Here is a 15,157-nt window from a genome sequence, read left to right on the forward strand (position 1 = left end):
GACGATCACAGAACAGTCACTTTTGGGTAAAGTATCGCTTTAAGTAACACAGCAGCGGTGTAGCAAAAGCTTTATGCATAGCTGTCCTCATTAGTTCTCTCACTCTTTGTAGATTGCACATCTCACTGTCTTTTCTTCTGACTCTCACTCATCCCTGTGCCGCCTCCTCTCTCGGGGCTTCAGAAATCTTGTGGTTGTAGGTGGAGGAGGTTGTGTAACCTGGAGAAGTGCAGCGGCTCTGATATCTCCCGTAAAAGCCTCGACTCAGTCAGTGGCACAGCCATTAGAATTCCACGGAGGACGAAGGAAGGGTGATGTGCACAGTTCACCAAAAGAAGAAAAGAAAAGAAAAGTCCTTGACTATCTCTATCCCTCAGAAATCACTTTAACTCTCTCATTTATGCCGTTTTCTCTCACCTGTCCTTTCTCTCTCCTCAGTCGAACTCGTGTGGCTGATAAAAGGAAGAGTTTTCAAAGGCTTCAGCACTTCCGATGTATTATTCTGGCCAGAAAATCCCTGGCAAAAATTGCATTCCATTTCCCCCGCTCATAATCTCTGCTGCTTCGTCCTCTTTAGAAAGGCAGAAGCCAGCTGATTGGATGTCAGCAGAATAATTTAGTGGAAGAGAGAAGAAGTGAGGGAAAGCTAACCTGACTCGTCTTTGTGGGACATCTGGATCCATCACAGTCACGGTGACAGACGGTCTTGAAGAGGTACAGTACTTCAGTAATGTGTGTTTGTGTATGATAATGATTCACTGTTATCCCACAACCTCTACGTGAGGAACGAAACATACACTTCATCATTTAGTTTGTTTATTATGATGTCATGATGTCCTTTTTATTGCACACTGCTCCATTGGCACTGTTCTATTGCTTTGTGTTCAAACCGAAAAGTTCAGTGCCTTCCCGAAGTACACGTCCCACGCTTTAGTAAATTTTTACAGATCTGAAGGAGGGTTTTTAGTCTAGTTAAGCGTTACATACAAATTTGAAATCACCCAATATTGCTCTTGGCACATCCAACGAACATTATGTTTCAGAAAAACAGACAGAGTGTCCATTCACACATTCAGTATTTGGGACTGACAACTATACTGTATTTACTAACAGATGTGACACTAAATTGTCCTGTACATACAACAGAAAACAAAGTCAATTCATTTCATGCAGGCCTGCACAGAATCAGTACAATATTGGTTATATTTATTATGTTGGCTTAATTGATCATCTAAGCTCTGTTTATCAGATTTTTGCAGCTTTTTATTTCCAGGAACGCACTGGAGATGTTGGGAAACGTCTGCAGATTCTGTTCAGGCCTGGTCTTGAGTTATGCCTGTCACCATAAGTGATGAATAACCACAGTCAGACTTTGTATTATTTTGATTTAGTTGGATTAATCGAAAAACAATATTTGGCAACTCCTGCTGCCTATACTGTAGATATTGAGCCAAAAATCTCTTTTATTCCAATTACATCGTCTGCCCAGACACTTAGATATTTTGATGAAATTCTACTCACCCACAGGTCATCCAAGATGTAGATGAGTTTGTTTTTTTCATCTGAACAGATATCTCACCCATGGATCATCTGTAGTGAATTGGTGCTGTCAGAATGAGAGTCCAAACAGCTGATAAAAAAATCACAATAATACACAACTAATCCACAATATTCCAGTCCATCAGTGAACACCCTATGAAGGAAAAAGCTGTGTTTGTAAGAAATGAATCCTTCAACATGTCTAAAATTCATAATAATGCCTCCTCCTGTAAAAGAAAGTCCATCCCCTGCTGGACTGATATTTTAGACAAAAGCAGCAGTCTGAAGATATATATATATATATATATATATATATATATATATATATATATATATATATATATATATATATATATATATATATATATAAAACCCCAATGATTTATTTCTTACCAACATGCAACTTTTTGATTCACAAGATATTAATTGATAGACTGGGTTGTGTGGATAACTTTATTGTTTATTATTGTGTTGTTTTTATTTGGACTCTCATTCTGACGGCACCCATTCAGAGCAGAGGATCCGTTTCAAACATTCAAACTCATCTACATCTTGGATGGCCTGAGGAGTAAATGGTCAGCAAATTTTAATTTTTTTTAAGGCGAACTGTTAGTTTAACAGAATTTCTATCTTGCTCTCGGCCTATAAAATACATGCTCCACTATTTAATGCGTGTAGTTCTGCTCACTCATCAACTCCATGTTGAATTCAGATGTGATACCTGTAAGTGTGAAGTAGTCACTTTAGTTATAGAATACGGACAGATGTCACTTTTTCTTTCAAAACCAAACTGTTTATAAACCTAACCGTATTGAGGACTCCAAACAAGGGTCACATCCATATTCTTCCATGGTCTGAAGATTCATGTCAAACATGAACCGATCTATGAAAGTTTGCTTTAAACTTTCCCACACAGTGACACGTTTAGACATAGCCGACTGCTTTTGCAGTAAGACCCTCGATCCCCACTCTGAAATGAGATTGCTGCAGTGGGTGAGGGAGGCTCGCTCTCTATTTGTGTTTCTGCGCAGACTGCAGTCTTGGATCCCTCCTAAACCATTTCGAAGCCACTCGAACGAAACCGCCACATTTGACTTTTTCTTCTCTCAGAAACATTCATAAAGAGGCTAAGTCTGGAACGAGGACCCCTAGGAACTTAACGTGCAGAAAGAGGATGTGTGCAGATTTTGGGAGGGTGTTGTACTGTAAGCCTCGCAACAAAAGCATTGAGCTGCTGGAGTTTATGGGGCAGCGAACTGCTTTACATAACCGCACGCTGTTTATTACTCTGCACTCACTGACTTAGTAACTTTCTTTGTTTCAAAAGTGGCCTGTATCTGCTGTCCTTACGTTGCCTTTTGTTTTGAAGTTCTTCCACTGTTACTTTACTCAAAGAGCAAAATAATGTAAATATTTATTGATATTGACAAAGTTACCGCCACAGTACTTGTTTCCAGGGTGTTGCTAGGCAACTGCTATGCTGCTCTGAGTGGTTTTTAGAATGTTACTGTACTGTTGCTAGGACGTGATTGGTTTACGGAGTGTTGCTATGCAGTTATTTTCTGGATGTTTTTTTAGAATGTTACTGTGCAGTTTCTAAGGTGTATTTTAAAATGTTGCTAGGGTGGTTTTTTTGAGAAATTTGTAGTATGTTACCATGCATGTGCTAAGGTACTATGGTTGGTTTCCAGGGCATTTTTAAGCAGTTGCTAAATTTCTCATAGTGGTTTTTGCCATGTTACTGTGCCGTTACTAGGTTGTTTTGGATGGTTGCCAGGGTGTCGCTATGCATTTCCTAAGGTGTCCCTAAGTTAGTTTTTAAGGTGTTCCACTTCCAGGCAGTTTCCAGGGTGTTGCTATACAGTTTTTCAGAAGTTTTAAGTGGTTCTTGCATTTGTTGTTTTTACCACATTACCTTGCAGATGCTAAAGTGTTGTGGGTGGTTTCCAGGGCATTGCTATGAGGTTCTTAACACATTTTAAATGGTTTTAGCATGTTGTTTGGCAGTTGCTAGGGTGTTCTGAGTGTTTTAAATGTTACTATGGAGGTGTTAAGGTGTTCTGAGTTGTTTCCAGTGCATTGATTTTCAGTTGCTAAAAGGTTCTTGGTGGTTTTTTAACATCTTACTGTTTAGTTGTTTTGGTTTCTTGGATGTTCTGAGTGGTTTCCAGGGCATTACAATGTGATCGCTAAGGTAAGCTGGCAAGTCTGTGTCGCTTCTGATGCTTAGGTATGACTTGAATCTCTTCATCAATGTTAGTCCAATTCATTTTTAGAACTTTTAATCATTTGACAGGCACAAGCTGTAGATTTGAGTTACCTAACAACATTTATTAAGGGTTGGGGACTTGTTGAAATACGTAATCCTATTCTTCACCAGAAGTAATAACTAAATAAAGGTGGGAAAGGGAAAAACTGAACAAGCATATAGTATATATGGGCTCGGCTACAAATTGATTGTATGTGTGTGTGTGTAATAGTTGCACTACATATCTCCACTGGAAGACTAAATCTGTCATTCATTGGTTCTGTTTTTCTGTCATCTGATTTATCGTTCCTGCTGTGCATGTTCACCTCCTGTACTGTTAACTGACACACAAATGATTTCCTCTGCTGCCATGCTGATGAATTATGAATGTTGAGAGCTTTAGCATTTCTAGGTTACTGTTACATGTTTGTTTACTATGTCTCTTCATGATGAGCTAAGAGTGGATGATCCTACAGTGACATGATACAGTTTTGACACTTGCATTAGGTAACGTGATATTGTACAGAATCCCTTGAGGCCGTGAGGAGACCGCAAGCTAAAAACAAGCAAACAATCAAACTTTTAACTCAATCTTAAGCTTGTCGAAAGAACCAGTGTCCCACTCTCTTCCAAACGAACCAACAAAAAAAACATAGAAATGTATAAAACTTTTGAAATGTAAAAAAAGACGTCTTTAAAAAAATGGTCTGGCCCCCTCCTGCCCAAAGGCTCTGAGGAACCTGTCATATTAAAACTACAGGACAAATGATAAGGCACAACAAGCCGATATTGAGCAACCGGATACATTTTACATTCACTGCATCACAAAGCATTTCACACATCAGAAACCTAACTGATTATCACTAGTTTTCCACTGAAATGGAAACTCGGTGCCAGAGTTGGGATAGACAGAAATATTAAGCAGAAAATCAGCATATTAGAATTTCTGAAGGATCATGTGACACTGAAGACTGGAGTAATGATGCTGAAAATCCAGCTTTGCCGTTTAAGAAATAAATCCCATTTTAAAATCGACTAATATAGAAAACAGTTATTTTAAATTGTAATAATGTTTCACAAAATCTCTGTTTTTGATGTATTCTTGATTAAATACATGTAGCTTTGGTGAGCAAAAGATATAAATATTTGCAAATTTATGTTTTTCTAATTACTTCCACTTTCCAATTACTTAAGTTTTTCCAGTTACCTCTAATTCTGATTTATGTTTTAAAAAGTATATTTGGTGAGGACATTATCCTAATATTTGAGCTCTGAAAATTTGACCTCTTGCTTTGTCACATGCAGGTTTAAGGGACAGGAGTGGCCCTGTCTTTTTCTGGCAAATCATCTTTGATCCGTGCATCCAGAAGTATGGAACGGCACCAGCAATGGCACCATGATGGTTGAAAATAGGTAAGTCAACTTTGTAAAGTGCCTCACATGCTCATCTTCCAGACTTTCTGTCCCTGAAGGCTTCTCGTCACAGGCAATGTAAACATATAACGTCTCGTAGCACTGCATATCTGTGTTGCAACATAAACATGCATCACAGCCAATCTGAATACAACGCTTATGAGATGCAGTTAATGTAATATGCTTTCAGATGTCATGACATTGTACTAAAATAGGGTTGTAACCTCTTGCGTCAAGCCACTGCCTGTGATGAGACGACGTGAATTTTGACCACTCTGTGGTTTCTGCTCTGGACCTCATGACCAGTGTAGACTCTAATACTGTCGGCTTGTGCTAATAAAACCATCGGTTAAGATTCTGTACAAAATGTACAACATAGAAATACATACAGTTAGGTTATTACAATGAGGCCTACAAAAGAAAACGACAACAAAGTCCAGTGTCCAGTATTGCAGGCGGAGCCGTTTCTGTCAGTCTCTACTGTGGTCCAGTCAAAAACGGGTCTGTGTTTTACATCATCACGTCATGGCCGTTGACAACATACATAATAAAGCTATCAAAACAAAAGTTTCCAAAATCTTTCTATAAAGGATTATTTTGTTCTTTTGTTTCTTTACAACTTCAGTTAATATTTACAACAAGCCCTAAAAATAATTTAATAATCATAATCATACACACTTTCTACACACTGTAGGCAGACCTAGTTCTTGGGTATAGCACAATGTGTGCTGATTGGCTAACAGTCGCTAAGGGGCAGGGGTCTGGAGGGAGGGTGGGGTCACAGAGAGGAAGTGGTGGAGTCGACAATCTCTCTGCCGTTGCACACTGTCGGGACGAAGTGGGCGCTCACAGATGCTTAAGAAAGAAAGAAAATAAGAATTAGATGAATGCAGAGAAGGAAATGTATCCCAAAAAAATAGTATATATTTCAAAACCATGCGGGAATGCATATTATTTTACATTTTCCAGTAAAATAAATATATACATGTTTTACTAATTAAATAAATGACAGCAAAGAATGAATGAACAAAGGCAAAATGAGGCGAAAGTCTTAGTTAATATTACGTTAGGCCCTGTCCCAAATGGAATACTTCATGTGCACTTTCGGTCTTGCGGACTTATAATGGCCGCCGCGTGTCCGTTATGTCCATGAGACCGTAGGGTGTCCCATTTCTCATTTTAGCATTTAAAAGTGTGCTTGCGAGCGCCCCCTTTGTGGCCATTATGCACCCTTGATCCATACATCAGCTGAGCCCAATGGGCCGAGCTCTGCAGCAGACTTCTAACGGCTTTATGTCACGAAAGTGTGGACTCAGAGGAAGAACGCAAGGTTTTAGGGTGCCATTTGGGACAAGGCCTTAATAGTGAGAATTGGACCTTAAAATAAAGTGTAACCATGGTATATTGACATATAGTATGTATCAGTTATCAATATTTCATGCAAAATAAAAATATTAATACCGTGAATACAGGCTATATTGTATATTGCAGCAATAGTGATGTAAGTTTAAATGGTACACCGAACACAGCCAGGTTTACAGCTGGCCAACTTCACATAAAAGGCACCACAAACTTTTCACAAAGTTCATGCTTTTCCCCTGACTTGATTCTCCTCGTTCTCCTCTCATCACCTCCCTCCCCCTCTTTTCCCTCCTAGCGAGTAACTCGATGTGATCTCTGCTCTGCAGTGTCTTCTCTTCTTTGCATTGTCTGTCATGTTATTTATTAGACGGATGAAATGTGAATAAAGATGAAACCGTTTACCTGATCTGTTTTTGTGCTCGTAAATAATGCATTAGAGCAGAAGATGTTGTCGGCGCACACATGAGCTTATTACCCAGCAACGGCCGCTCAGCCGCAACTTTCCTTATGGGCTCTTACACAACTGCTCTGTGTGACAATGCTGAGATTAAAATCCTCAGTGTAAATTGCCGTATCAAAGGGCTGTAATCATTACAAACCGTCTGTGTAAGCACTGCGGAATGTTCAACATTGACAAACAGTTGGCCTCGCGTGGCCTTTGCAGCATTTTCTTATTGTTTGAGTGTAGTTCTCACCGTGGGATGCGTAGCTAGTGGCCGGCCCGCTCACACTGAACCGGTTCATGTTTAACCGATGACTGGCGACATTCTTCTGAGGCTGGAACATGATGATGTGGACTTTGGGGGCAAACATGCAGCCCAGCACCACAAATCCGCTCAGACTGACAGATATACACATGGTTGTGGTTTGGACCTGAGAGAGAGAGGAAAAGCACAATTCATTCCGCACCCTCATTGTCTCTAATGTAACTCCCATTCATTCCCATAATCAGAAGCTATTAGTTGTAACTACCAAGAACCCCTTGGTTATTAAAAAGGTAGAGCGCTGTTATAATAACAGTGACATTTAGCAAAGTGCTGCGTAAATAGCTTTTGATTAGAAGTCGTTAAACGTCTCCCATTAGCAACATCATTTTCCTCGCTCCAGTTTTAGATCTTCGTGTTGTTCCCCGCGGTCCCCCGTCAAGGCACACCACTGTTAGCGAAACGGATAGGAGGATGGATATACCACTAAACTGAACAGGAATTTCTCAGCCTAGGGGTATCTAGACCATCACTTACAATCCAACGCTGTTCTGCTTAAGGAACGATTTCACAGAGACCTAAATGAAGAGTATAATCGGTTTCAGTTATACCTTTATCTCATTATGACTTATCAGTGGGTTAAATAAATTCCCCATGCACATACATTCATGTCCTGCTAAAAATATGCAAACCGCTAAGCTGTTCTGTTAGTCTTGATCATATTTTCTGCGTGAGCAGTAATCTTACGAGGAGAAATCTTATGAAGCCGTTCTTATTCTGTTGTGTTTTACTCTGTCGGTTCCTAGCTCCGCATGCATTTGCAATCTGATTTCTGTATCTTTCAACTATCCTGCACTTTTACAGGCATCAGCATTCTGTGCGAAAGGTCTCTGTGGGCCGCGTCCCTTGAGCAAAGAAGCTCTCTTCGCTCTTCATTGACTCTTGCCTTTTAAGACCCGTTTTCGTCCTGCTCACTGCAAGAATTCCTCTTTACGTCATCAAGCTGTCTACGTGGTCCAGTCCCTCTCTTGAGTGGAAATGCTGTTTGGGTACTTCAAGCTGGATTCACGCAGTGTGGTGAATGACAAGCTCGGTTATAGAGACTGAATCGCTCTTTGATATATTTGTTGCATCAACGAGCTATTGAGAAGTTGTCTGTTGAGGCTACATGTTTGCTGAAGATTTAAATTTGTCAACAGATTTCTGTCTGACAGTTCTGCTTACTTGGTGTGATTCCTAATACAAGTAACAGCTATCCAAACAGCAGGCGTCTTGCGGTCCCACAAGCGCGGATACAAGACAGCGTCGTCTGTTTTGCATGTTAATGGCTTTTTTTTTGGTTCCGCTTTTCAGCTCAGATCAGTTTGATTCATTCTCACTAAAGCAGATTAAATCTAGCTGTGTTCAGTTAGCTGCAGGTACTTTTATTTGATTTGAGCAGTATTTCTGCTTATGTCAGACAGGACTGGGTGTGATTCAGTTAAGTAAAAAATTGGTTACCTTTAAATTCATGAGCTGGAAATGTAATCGACAACACCCCAAAGGAAGTTAAATTAAATTAGATTCGTGCAGTAACAAATACAGTTATTTTTATGTAAGTGAGAAGTTAAGTAAGATGTCCCCTACCCTCAGAATTGGGGCAGAATGTCAACAGTGGGATGCTTTCTGATGGTATTTTTCATTAATATTAATTAGTTCTCTTAGACACTATTCAGATGTGTTGAATAGTATTTATTTATCAGTAATTTTGCATTTACATTTTTAAAACAACAAATATATAACATACAATATTTAGATTAAATAATTGAAACACTCAAATTTCAAAATAGATCTGTCTGTCTATAAGGCCTAAGAAACTTCTTTAAACTTTCAGACGAGGCCATCATTCAAGATCTGCCCTGACAAACCTTCCAGTTCTACTTAAAGGGAAAGTTCACCCAAAAATGAAAATTCTGTCATCATTTCATTGCAAAACAAAAAAGAAACTTTGACATTGGCCCACCTTAACAACACTGGAGCCCAGTGACTTTCATTGTTTAGAGAAAAAACACAAACATTTGACAGAAGATCATCTTTTGTGTTCCATATAAGAAAGAAAGTCATGGTATGACATGAGCGTTAGTAAATGGTGACAGAATTACATTTTTGGGTGATTTATCTCCTTAAAAGTTGCACTAGTTGCAGTTAAGTGAATTTCAGTTCACTTTCATTGTACAGAAAGAATTACATTTAAAGTGTCAGACTTACCCTGTAGTCACTGGAGGTGACGTAGAAGATGGGCAGGAAGGCCAGCCAGATGATACAGGTGGTGTACATGGTGAAGCCGATGAACTTGGCCTCATTGAAGTTCTCTGGACACTTGCGGGTCTTGAAGGCGTAGACCGTGCAGAGGACTACCAGAACCACATCGTAGCTCAGCGACAGCAGCATGCTAGAGTCCCGTACATTACACTTCAAAATGACAGTCTGGCGTTTCTCCGGCGTTGTGAATCGCCGTGTGCCGGGCACTTCTATGAGCAGCCAGACAGACACCAACAAGAGCTGCACGGAGATCAACGACAGACAGATGAACACCTGTGAGCTGGGACTGATGAAGCGTGGCCGCTGAGCTCCGCCCTCTTTCACGCCACTGAAGATGCGAGCAATGCGATTGGTCTTGGTGAGCAAGGCGGAGTAGCACACTGCGAACGAGGTGCCGAGGCCTAACCGCCGCAGCGTGCACACAATAGGCGAAGGTTTTGCAATGTATATGAAAGTCATGATGTAGGACATGAGGACACCCAACAACAGGATGTAGCACAGCTCACGACCGGATGCTTTGACCAGTGGCGTGTCGTTGTGCCGAATGAAAACAACGAAGACCATTAAGGTGCATATGAAGCCAGCGCATGCAATCGTGATGGGTCCAATGGCCCAAGCATCCTCCCACATGATGTAGTCCTCAGGAAGGTCGTAGCATCCGGTCAGGTCAGGACGGGGCCATTGGCCAGGCGCACAGGGCATGCATGTGAACTCATCTGGCAGGTATTCGTAGGGCTCGCAGGGAGTACATATCCAGCAACAGTATTCACCGGCTTGCATCTTCTTCATCTCATTAGGAGCGCAAGGGTCACTGCACTGAGACGTGGGTACGTCCCCTCCCCTCGGCCAGCCGATCAAGCCCTCATTTAGGGAAAGAGTCTCTGCCCACTCTCCAACCTGAATGTAGGTGAACTTGTCGCTGCCTGGCACAAGCTGGTAGTTGAAGATGTTGTAGCGGCCCATTCCGTCACCATAAGCGTCAAACTTTACATGATTTTCCAAACCGGCAGGGGAGAACGGAGCTTGAGAGAAAGTATGAGAAAGAGTTAATTCACACAGATCAAGTGGAACAAAACACATGATTAACTTAAGAACAGATTAGATAGTTCCCTTTATGACTGTCTTTGGTTATTATCAGTGACATAAACGGCTACAGGCTCATGAAGCAATTATAGTAGGCAAAGAAAAGTATCATCAAATCTCTAATCAAAATGACAGCAATGTCGTTCAACTTCAAGTGGAGAACGTATCGAGGGTTAGCTGAGGAATCGGGCTGCTTTCTGTCAGGGTTTATGTGGTATTGGTTTTATCGTTCATATGAAGTCTGTCTCCCACACACCTCTGTACTGTAGCTCGGGGCTCTGGGAGGAAGCGTCCTTGGTCAGCACTATTGCAAAATAAGACATGGGCAAATGAGCACAGAGGAGCTGGTGCTTCTATCTTGCGTTTTGGCCTCAGGGAGAATGATATATTTTGAACCGGGAGAAAAGACAAGAAGAAAATGTCCCTTGAGGGATGATGGGGAAACTGTCACTACTTTATATAGGTGATTATTTTTCTATAGTGGCAAAAGAAAGAGTGAGAAGTGAAGTTGTGGAAATGTTGACAGAAGTTGTCAGTCTATCGGTCTTTCTCTGGATCTATCTATCTATCTATCTATCTATCTATCTATCTATCTATCTATCTATCTATCTATCTATCTATCTATCTATCTATCTATCTATCTATCATTTGCTTGTTCTGTCATAATCATAGTTCTATCATCTATCATAGTTAAAAATTACAAAAAATTGGTAAATATCACCATATTGTTTTTTTTTTTTTTTATCATTTTTATAAATATAAACATGTATACAAATATGACTGAAAATCTGTCATGTGTATATATTTATATACAGTATTTATAAAAAAGAATAAAGTGCCATGTTATTTATTTGCTTATTTTTGTAATTTTAACTAAATGTAGACACACAAATAGTAGTCTGCAGCCAACCTGGTGCAAGGGATTTTCTCCGCTCAGAGTAATTGCTCAGAGGGTCTCTGAAAGCTCGCTGCTGGATGATGATTCATCAGATACGGAAAACAGGTTAGAAGTTATGAACCCTATCATTCACAAAGATAACGTCAACGTCAACACCCGTGCCCTCACACACCTACATACCCACACACATGCAGCTGAGGTGCAATGCAATCCACACACATCTCGTCGTAGTCAAGAACTTCTTCTTGTGCTGAATCAAATTAACCTTCTCTGGCCCATAGTTCATTTCTTCATAGCTCATCTGTTTGTTTCAGAATTTGATGGCATGCGACACTCGATAATGTGTAATCATCCCTCATTGGGAGCAGATGCTGAGCACACCCATGTATTAAATAAGAACCATCTGGTAACAGGATAATTAACTAATATAATTACCTGTTACAAACACTAATTGCAGTTAATTAGCTTGCGCTGAGCCTCCAAGGATATGGCCATACCTTTTGTTGGACAAATGCTTTCTATATAGGATTCATAGAGACAATCTGATGGATGAATGGTGTTAGTTAGTTAACTAGTTAGTTAGTTATATCAAGTGAGGGATGCCGTGCCATCCATTCACTAGATGGATAGATATGTGATTATGGGAGAGGTTGAAATACATCTATCAGTGATAGATTTATGGATAGATCTGTATGATTCAAATACAGATATTAGATGTATAGTAAGACAGATATGGTATTATAAATGAAATATAGCTGGAATTGGTCATAATTTGAATTGATCCTCAGTTCAAACTCAGTCTCTTATTTTATGGCAGGCTACAAAAGAAAATCATTTATTGTTCTTTTTTTTGTACAATTTTATTGTAATCATGATCTTTTGAAGATATATCATAGACAAAAAGAGTAGGGTATATATTTATCATATATTGTTTGTCTGGGACAACATAAAATAATGGGTTAGCAGTGTCGATCCGAATATCTCTCTGTGCATCCCTGACAGATGTTTGCATGTTTTGTCATGGGATGCTATAGACACAGATACAGTAAATCAACAAATCAGCCTTGTAGTCTGACGGTGCCTTAAAATAGTGTTAGGCACTTCTTTTTTTGAAAGAGAAAAACACTTTTACTACCTTAATAATCCTTTAAGTAAGACGTTTGTTGTTTGGCTCTCTGTATCGCTTCACTCAAGTTGAGTCTGCTTGTTCAGATGAATTATGCATGCAGTGACTGTTTCTGCAGGCTACAGCGTTACGCCTGTCGGTGGTGACTTGAGTCACTGATTCATTAATTCAACCGATTTGTTCCAAAATGTTGAATCATCCACACAACCGATTTCTTCAAAGTGGAAAAACTGGTCACACGTGTTTATCAGCAGTTAATCATGCGCTCAAGTGATTTGTTCAAAAACACCATTTCTTTTAGAAGGCCACTACTGTCTATTGGGCCATGGAGCAGAAATAGACAAACTAAGTAACTAACTAAGTATTTATTTAATGTATGTGTATACACAATATAGTAAATATATATTTTATTATATATTATTGTTATAAAATAGAAATAAAATCTGAAAGGTCCTGCACTTTTGACTATGATGATAACATGTTGATACTTGTTTTCAACAGAAAAGTGCTAGCTCTTGTTTATTTTATTTTTAATTTTTATTGTAGCAACTTGTGCAGTCTCTCTTTCTCAGGTGATATGTGTCAGTGTCAGAACTCTTCAAGCTTCATGGTAACATTATTTTCTGTTTTGACAGAGACACATAGAGTTGGTGATGTGACATCACGTTTGAGCATGATCCGCCTGACTCTGAGGTACCACAGCATGTCAATCTGGCATCCGAGACGTTTCCAAAATTCAGGGCTTAAAAACATCATATCTCTACTGTGCACACCTATGCAACTGACAGTCGCCATTCAGATACAGCATCCCCGTCAAGGACCCACACACACATCCACAGACACTCACACAGCTGAGTTTGACAGTAGTGTTTTGAAGAGCTTCTTCACAGAGAAAGGGAGAGCAGAAAGAAATGATAAAGAGGTGTGTCTGAGGAGATAGCAGAGGCTGAGGACTAACTGGAGTTACACATTTAAGGATTTGTGACTTGTTTGACTAAATGAAATGACTCAGGACTCTACTTGGATTTTTGGTAGATGATGCAACAATGTTATAACAATAAATTATTTAGCATTACGCTCTACATTTGCACGGTGCACAGTCATGCAAAAGCATGCCATTTACAGGAATTGATCAATTTGATTTGATTTGATATTGAATAACTACATAAAAATTGCTCTGTTTATCATACAGTGGAGTTGAATGGATTACAATTACGCTAACTTTAAATCCTTCTTTGAGTTTTTGAACACCATTGACTTTCACTCAAAAAAAAAAAAAAAAAACAGCTGAAACCTTTTCTGAATATTTATGTTCTTCAGAAGAAAACCAGTTTGGAACAGCATGTGGGTAAGTAAATATAATATAAGTAAATTGGTAATGTAAGTAAGCAAATATATATTAACACTAACATTCAAACTTTTGCAGTCATTAAGATTTTTAAAATTAGCTTTAAAAGAAGCCTATATTATGCCCGCTAAGACTGCATTTTTATGGTCAAATTTTATGAAAAATAAACAAATAATAAAATTCATATATTTTAAAATGTAATTTTTCATTTCTGTAATGCAAAGCAGAATTTTATAAAATTTTATAAAAACAGATGTGATGCTTAATTAGTTTTTCTTGTGGAAAACATGCATTTATTTACAATTAGAATTTATTTTTACTGTCACTTAAGAATATTTTCATATATTTTTTGATTCCTAATTGACCAGGGTTAACAACGAATGTTTTTTTGTGACCTATTTGCTATATTTTAGTTTTCCTTGACAGCTGACAGAATCAGTTTTTAGATTATAATGTAGACAAAACCACAGTATGTTTCTTTTCAGATATTTATAATTCATGAATCAGCAAGTTCATTTCCTGGAGGGGAATAAATAAGTAATATAAGGCACTTTTTGTACTGTGACATTACTTGATTCTTACACGAGGTGAGTCACTAACATGCATTTATGGTTTACCACCTCTGGTTGTGGATATGTTTATGACTCTGTCTAGCTATATAAATGAACAGCAGTTTGGACAGATAGCGTGGTATTGTTAGAAGGTGAGGTATAGATGCTATCCAGGTCTGACTTTCCCACATCGCTGTTTACATGACAATAAATCTTCCATAGAGCAGCAAATACACAAGCTCTTCTTTCTGTGGTGCCAGTTCAGTTTGTGTGTGTGTGTAGTGCATGTGTGTGTGTCTGTGTTAATGGTGGGTGGATGAGCGATTGCTTTGTGCATAGTGTATTATGATGTTGCTCTGGGTGTGTTAAGAATGTAAACAAGGTGAAAACTCTTCTGTAGCAGCTCAGTGTCAAATGCTTTTGCTGCTCTGAAAATACACCATCGCTAAAATAACAAGCCATTGTTGTGAGGCATGATAAATATTTACTCCAGATCTGTGAATTTGAGAGGGGGCTAATTAGTTGTAAGTGATCTAGTAGATGCAGATGGAGGTGATGGTTAAATCCCAGCTTTCAGTGTGTGT

At 39.1% G+C, this 15,157-nt stretch overlaps 2 protein-coding genes across 3 annotated transcripts in view; one reads left to right on the top strand and one right to left on the bottom strand.

Annotated features, from left to right (window-relative positions):
- LOC127934236 (endosome/lysosome-associated apoptosis and autophagy regulator family member 2) overlaps window positions 1–15,157 on the top strand; it is a 39,717-nt gene that overhangs the window by 17,580 nt on the left and 6,980 nt on the right. The window contains exons 22-23 of the transcript XR_008147733.1: window positions 578–714; window positions 5,093–5,200. The gene's annotated coding sequence lies outside the window, so the exon portion shown is untranslated. The remainder of the gene's footprint in view (window positions 1–577; window positions 715–5,092; window positions 5,201–15,157) is intronic.
- LOC127934237 (metabotropic glutamate receptor 3-like) overlaps window positions 3,805–15,157 on the bottom strand; it is a 35,432-nt gene continuing 24,079 nt past the window's right edge. Inside the window, exons 1-4 of one of the 2 annotated variants that reach the window (XM_052531472.1) lie at window positions 11,729–12,016; window positions 9,514–10,589; window positions 7,258–7,435; window positions 3,805–6,055 (exon numbers count right to left, since the gene is read on the bottom strand). In XM_052531472.1, the coding sequence (XP_052387432.1) occupies window positions 5,979–6,055; window positions 7,258–7,435; window positions 9,514–10,589; window positions 11,729–11,849 (1,452 nt within the window). In that variant the 5' untranslated portion in view covers window positions 11,850–12,016 and the 3' untranslated portion in view covers window positions 3,805–5,978. Of the gene's footprint in view, window positions 6,056–7,257; window positions 7,436–9,513; window positions 10,590–11,728; window positions 12,017–15,157 lie in introns of those variants that run through there. The other variant, XM_052531470.1, reaches the window with a different exon arrangement.

Source organism: Carassius gibelio, chromosome A18, assembly GCF_023724105.1.
Source record: "Carassius gibelio isolate Cgi1373 ecotype wild population from Czech Republic chromosome A18, carGib1.2-hapl.c, whole genome shotgun sequence".
Lineage (NCBI taxonomy): Eukaryota > Metazoa > Chordata > Actinopteri > Cypriniformes > Cyprinidae > Carassius > Carassius gibelio.